Source organism: Meleagris gallopavo, chromosome 1 (assembly GCF_000146605.3).
Source record: "Meleagris gallopavo isolate NT-WF06-2002-E0010 breed Aviagen turkey brand Nicholas breeding stock chromosome 1, Turkey_5.1, whole genome shotgun sequence".
NCBI classification, from domain to species: domain Eukaryota; kingdom Metazoa; phylum Chordata; class Aves; order Galliformes; family Phasianidae; genus Meleagris; species Meleagris gallopavo.
Genome location: NC_015011.2, coordinates 132,714,630 through 132,721,234, shown reverse-complemented (window position 1 = coordinate 132,721,234; position 6,605 = coordinate 132,714,630). Strand labels below are relative to the sequence as shown.

Genomic DNA, 6,605 nt, shown 5'->3' with positions numbered 1-6,605 from the left:
TTTTGCCTTTTTTTTTTTTTTTAAGAAAGCAAGATACAAACTATAAAAAATGCACTCTAACACAGATAGGACTAATCCACAAAATACAGGAGAGTTTCTTCTGACAGTTTTATTACTGACTCTTACTTGCATAATAGCATATGAAATTCCTTCAGTATTGAAGAGAGGGTCTGTGTAGGTGTATTAATACACTTCAGGGTTAAAAAGCACATTTGCTATAAGAGAAGTAATTCTGCTTTTCTGCACTGTATGTTTTACAGTCTAAAGAAAGAAAAAGAAAACAGCAACCCCCCAGTATAGTTAATGCTAATATAACTAACCCCAAAGCTACTTTGACAACAGAAAATCAGACAGAAAAATAATTGGGGCTCAAGTCATACAAATAGCATAGCATCTGCCTGTCTTGACTCAGAGGCATGGTTATTTCTATGCCTTTGAATTTTCATCCATATTTGGAGTTGTGCTTAGTGGTTTGTTTTTTGTGTGTGTGTGTACGTATATGTGTGTGTGTGTATGTATAACGTCCAAAAACACATATGTGCTTAAGATCACTCCTGTGCTCCTAAGGACAATGTAAATGCACTGTTCGTTTTGCTGTGGAAGGCGTTCATTTCTTCCTGCTGAATCTGTATTGCTCAGGGCAGTTTATCTCACTTAGGCTACTCAAGGCAGGGTTAGGCACTCCCTCACCCACACAATGTTTAGTTTATATTAAGATGAATCTGCCCTTAAAAAGAAAGTGTTTGCTCCGACATTTTGTATGTTTTTAGAACTTCAGAAATAATTTAAAAAATAGCAATTTCTAGGACAAAATTGTATCATTAATCTAAGAACTGCAGGGATTGGAAGGGAACTCTGGAGACTGTTGAATCTTGCTTAAGCAGATTTCCTACAGCAAGTCACATAGGAAAGCATCCAGGCAGTGCTCTGTCACCCCCAAAGGAAAGAAGATCTTTCTCATGTTCACATGGAACTTCCTGTGTTCCAGTTAGTGCCTGTTGCCCCTTGTTCTCTCACACTTGGCACCACCAAATACAGCTTGGCCCCATCCACTTGACACCCATCCATTAGATATTTATAAGCACTGATCAGATTTCCCCTCCGTCCTCTCTTCTCCAGGCTGAAGAGTCTCAGGTCTCTCAGCCTTTCCTCATGAGGGAGATGCTATTTTGTGAAGAATAAAAAAGGTTTGAAATAGCATCTTGTTTGCATGTTTTACTTTGCTGGGATGGTTCTCAGATTTTCTAAAAAAGCTCATTTTTCAGCTGAAGCCAGACACACAAAGTCTCAGCCTAAGAAAGATGCTTTTTCTGTGTGTAGTTAGTTAGTTAGACTATCTGAAAATAACTTACTACTCTAACGTTCCTATTTTAAAATTCAGTTTTATGAGGTCTCTGTAAAAATCCAACATTATCACACTTCTGTATGCCCTTGCTTAAAATTACATTATATAAATTGGGCAGGTAGGAACTCAGAACATTTAATAAGAAACAGCTTGCCTTCTAAAGACTATACATAGTAGATACATTCTCCTGAGTAATTTAGGTATCTGGTAAGTACATCTGAAACATGAGCTTTTCTCTCAGACCTACTGTCACTACATATTGCTAATGAGCTGAGGCCTGCTAACAAGGCTGAAGACAAAGTTGTCAGTGAAAGTGCAGATTATATCAAGATTCCCCAGCCCATACCTAAGATTTCACATCTAAGCCAGTTGCCAGAAGTTAAAAAAGCAGTAATTTGCTTGAGGCTAGAGACTGAATAGCATTTCTAGTACTAGAAAGAGTATTAAGTAGCTTTTTGAGAGGGGTAAAGAAAGTTGAAGGCCTGCTCTTATCCAATGCCACTCTGGTTAAACCAAAACCATTATGCAAGGTGCTACACATGGAGGATTGCCAAACCCAAATCCACCTGCTTGCTTCCAGCGAAAGCTTTAAAAATTTCCCATCTTCTGCCTCAAGCAAAAAGATCATCCTGCGTAATTTTTCTTTTGCTTGAAATTCTTTATCCTCATTCCTTGTCCTAAAAATGAAGAGAGAATAAAAATAGGCATCTAACCATTGTCTTACATGAATTTTAACAAATTCCTTTAAAAGAAATTTTTCTGTTTATAAGCTTCTGAAACAGCTTATCAAACGTATTATCAGAATCCCAAAGATGAGCATGTGTAAATTGTACCCACAATATGTGAGTAAGTCAGTGTATGTATTGCACTTACCTACAACATGGCGTACTGTGAAACAGGCATTGGGTGGAGCAGCCAGTTTGCTGTCTCCAGCTGCAAGTCTATTAATTCAAGTAATTGATGTGTCCTGGCACTTAGAGTCCAAATAAAATGGGGAAAACCTTCCTACCAAAAAAAAAGGTGAAAATAATAGAGCTTTTTTCCATCCCGGTTTGCAGTGAAAAGTGGTGAAATTGTGGAGATAATGCTGGAGTCCTATCAAAATGACAGCTTTTCAGAGAACTCAGCCCTAATGAAAGCTGGCTGAGAGATGACAATTCCAGCCCCTGAGAACTCCTGACATTTTGACATTTATTTTCAATCCACGCTGAATCCAAGGCCAAACCTTGAGAATATTTTGTCTAAATGAAACTACATCAAAATGTCCATTTTCAGCTTAGAAGATGTCAAGTTTTCAGTTTAAAACTCTTTCTTGTCAAAAATGATGACAGCAATCTCGACCTTAAATTTTCCCAGTCTAAAGTGCTACTGATTTTTTTATCTCTCTATGAAATCTTTCAGATTCACACAAGTAATATATTGTGGGAGCAAATATCCAATTAATCAGCAATGTGGTAAGCAGTTTTATGCCAAAAGACAGAAAAGGTGATCCCCTCTAAAGTTCTCTTACGCTGTTGCATGAAGGCAATTTCATTCTGATTTCCGATTTACCTGGAAATCCCTTGCATTTTTTCCTGCACGTGTGACATTGAATTTGTCCTCATTATCTGGAGTTTCCTCCAGTCTGAAAGAGAAACAAAACACAGAAGCACTTAGAGTAGAAAAGACACTATCTAAAAGAAGAACAGACTGAAAGAAAGTTCTCTAGCAGTGGTAAGCCAAAGCAGAAACATGTTTACTTTTCGCTGAATTGTTGCATCCTCTTCCATCAGTCTTCAGAAATGTCCCTTGAGGACATAATGTGATAATACTTTGAGTCATGAAAGGAGGGTCTCCCAGAGGTTTTGTACTACTGTGTGCCATTTGTTTACTCTCATGACCAAAAAAATAATGCAACAAATCTCTTCTCTTTTAGATTCAAAGTCGAAGGAAAAAGATACTTGACGTGTACGCTAACGTATGTGATGTTGCAGAAGGTGAGTGTACAGCACTTGTGCCTCTTGTAAAAGCACGAAATTAAATCACAATTGTTTGCTGTAAAATGTAAATCCCTCTATTTTCCTATGGAAAGCACAGTTTCATGGAAAGAAAGTGCAAATCTGGAAAAAGCCCTTGGGGGCAGGCTTGTTGCCGTCTGGCGGGAAGCACTATGTTGCCCTGATACCAAAGCTGTTCAGGTTGGGTTTGTGTACCACAGCTACTCTCCAGATGTGTACATGGGCCTTCTGCCTCTGGAGAGATGCAAGAGTAATGTGGACATCCACATGGACCAAACTGCAGAGAACTTTTCTTTTCACCTAGAGGAAATGTGTTTATCTGTTTAGTTGCATGGATAACAGGTATAAATTGGGTCCAAATACGGAAGTGTGATTTGTGGAGGGTCAGGATTGTGTTTCAGACAAAAGTCTTGACCTACTCTGCTTCTCTAAGTGCTGTCTCACTTCTCATGACAAGCAGAGTTTCCAAGTAGGCCAGCGTTGTCCATGTTAACCCTCTTTATCACTTGGCTAGCTGGAGTGTTTCAGCAGAAGACACACGAACAAATGTTCATGCAGTACAGAGAACGTGACTGCATTTACCTTTTTTTGTCTCACGTACTTTGTGTGCATACACGTGAACAAATTTTGTGTGATTCAGGGAGCACTATCTCCCATCAAATTACTGCTATTGTGTGTGAAGCAGGAAAACTATAGAAGCAAAAGACTGTTTTCAGAAACAGTGTACAAAACTACAGTGATCAGCAGTGCAAACAAAAACTGTATGAGAAGGAATAACTTTTTCCTCACAGAATGATTTATAAATAATCTCTAGAGATTCAGTGTTAGCAGTGACAAGCAATCATTTGCAGGGACTTTTATGCTTGCAAGCATCTGGCATTTTTGCTGCACCTCACTCTTTGCGTTCCTACAAGGGCAACTTTCAATTACAGTGATTTTACAGCAGCTGCTGCTGATGGAATCAGGGAAGGGTCAGAGCTCTTGAGCTCAAATGCTGTGCTGGACATGCAGAGGTGTATTCATGGAGCCACTCATGAGGGATATGTTTCCAATACACTTCTCATAGTGAGTGAATTATTGCAGAAGGGGGCAGTACCATAGGAATGCACACAGCCCATTCAGCAAACTTTCCCAGCAAACTTTTTACTCTAATTATTCTGTGAATGTTGTACCCTACTGTTACCAAGTGAGATACGGAGCTAAACATACCTATCATGAACTCATACTTAAAGATTTTAGCTGTGCCTATTGCTAATAGTATTTTAAGAAATTCCTTGAGCAGCCAGGACTTGTACACAGAGCTGTCTGACCGAAACCCTTCATGTTGCAGGCCTGAGCCCTACGGAGCTGCCGTTTGACTGCCTGGAGAAGACCAGCCGAATGCTCAGTTCAACATACAACACCGAGAAGGCCATAGTGAAAACGTGGCGTCACCTTGCTGAGAGCTTCGGGTTGAAGAGGGACGAAATTGGTGGCATGACAGATGGCATGCAGCTGTTTGACCGCATCAGCACAGCAGGCTACAGCATCCCGGAACTGCTCACCAAACTGGTACAGATTGAGCGGTTGGATGCTGTCGAGTCTCTGTGTGCAGATATCTTGGAGTGGGCACAAGCAATGCCTGCTCCTGAACCAGCAGTGACCTCCTGATGGGCCTGGCTGGGGCCTGTGCTCCCACAACACCTGTGAGAACAATGATCCCAGCCAGCCGCACATTGGAGACTTTGGACAAGAGACCCTTGACATTTCTTCTACGTAATCACTCCTGGTAACCAACGGGAAGCTTTTCTCTTTTACTTCTAAGAAAATGAAGTTATACATCTACTAAAACAAGAACAGAATTCTCCCAAGAAGCTTGGTATGAAACAGGTGGCGAAACAAAAAAATTATGTTTTTTTCTGACAATAAGCAGACACAAAAACATGAATTCTGCAGCCTGTTTTTGAGTATATGTGCAGATATGACTGCTGCTGCCCTTCCTGCCTGGTTTGCAAGCTGTTGAGTTGCTCGCTGGAGATGGCTCTATCTCCTGGGGCTTTGGTCAACCATTGGTCTAACAGTTACAGTCAGCAATGGCACCACAACCACAGTATCCATTAATACACATTAGGCACCTACATTTCTATCAGCTCTAACACATTTAATATTTAACCAGTTTCATTTTCTATATTCCCTATGGATTTATTAAATCTAAAAGTATGTGCATAGGTGTATATACACAGTCCTCAGATCAACTAATTATAGTTATGAAAAAAAGCTCCAAGATAATTTACAGATGGAAGTGCTTCTAAACGCTGTATATAATGCATGTAAATGCACTCGTGGTCCATACCCTCATTTCAGAAATTGTAAATTCAAACTGCAGACTCTGCAGACAGACCAGTTGGCTAGAGGGCAGTGATCCCTCACAAGTACAGAGGAGAGGAACAAGTTTTTCTCTTCCTTACTGCCACCAGAAAAAAAAAAAACAATGCAAACTGCGCACACACAACTTTGACTTTCCAGTAGTGACGTCTGTTTGTCAAATAATATTTCAGGCAGAGGAATATAGACAACAGTTGGGCATGCGTGATACTGAGAGCAAAAAGAGTAGATTTCTTTAGATATTTGGAAAGTACAGGAACAAGTGGCTTTGAAATGCTGTGCTCCAGTGCATTAAAACAGAATCATAGAATCATCAAGGTTGGAGAAGACTTCTAAGATCATCTAGTCCAACCATTCACCTACCATCAATACTTCCCCACTAAATCATCTCTCTGGGCAGCATGTTCCAATGTTTCACCACTCTTTCAGAGAAGTCTTTCCTAATATTGAACCTGAAACGTGAGCACAGACCCCACAGATGGAAATCAGCTTTTCTGGAAGGTAAAGAATCAAAAACACAACAAAAACCAGATTATTTGTTCCTGTTAGCTACTCTGATTTTCTTTGTCAAAACGTCTGTAAACTTGTTTAGATCCCAATCCAGAAGGTGATGCCAAATCTCTGTGCTTAATTTGTAGCTAAAATGAGCAATGACTGATTTCAGTGTTTAACCACTAAACGGAGAGAACAATCACTTACCAACCTACACTTTTTCAATTCCAAATTGCTCGACCAAAAAAAATATTGTGAAAAAAATATTAACTCTAACCCTGACGTTGGTAACCAGCATTCCATCACTTAATAACCAGATCTTATCTATGATAGTATCATAATATCATAAGTGCTGAACACTTAGTATCACCCTTTAACATCTGTATTTACTGATTTTTTAGCACTTC

General features: G+C 39.7%; 1 protein-coding gene across 1 annotated transcript in view; it reads left to right on the top strand.

The window, feature by feature from the left end:
• EDAR (ectodysplasin A receptor) overlaps positions 1-5,810 on the top strand; it is a 72,226-nt gene extending 66,416 nt beyond the window's left edge. The window contains exons 11-12 of the mRNA XM_010728280.3: positions 3,261-3,321; positions 4,673-5,810. Coding sequence (XP_010726582.1) covers positions 3,261-3,321; positions 4,673-4,992 — 381 coding nt within the window. The 3' untranslated portion in view covers positions 4,993-5,810. The remainder of the gene's footprint in view (positions 1-3,260; positions 3,322-4,672) is intronic.
• Positions 5,811-6,605: the final 795 nt, after the last annotated feature.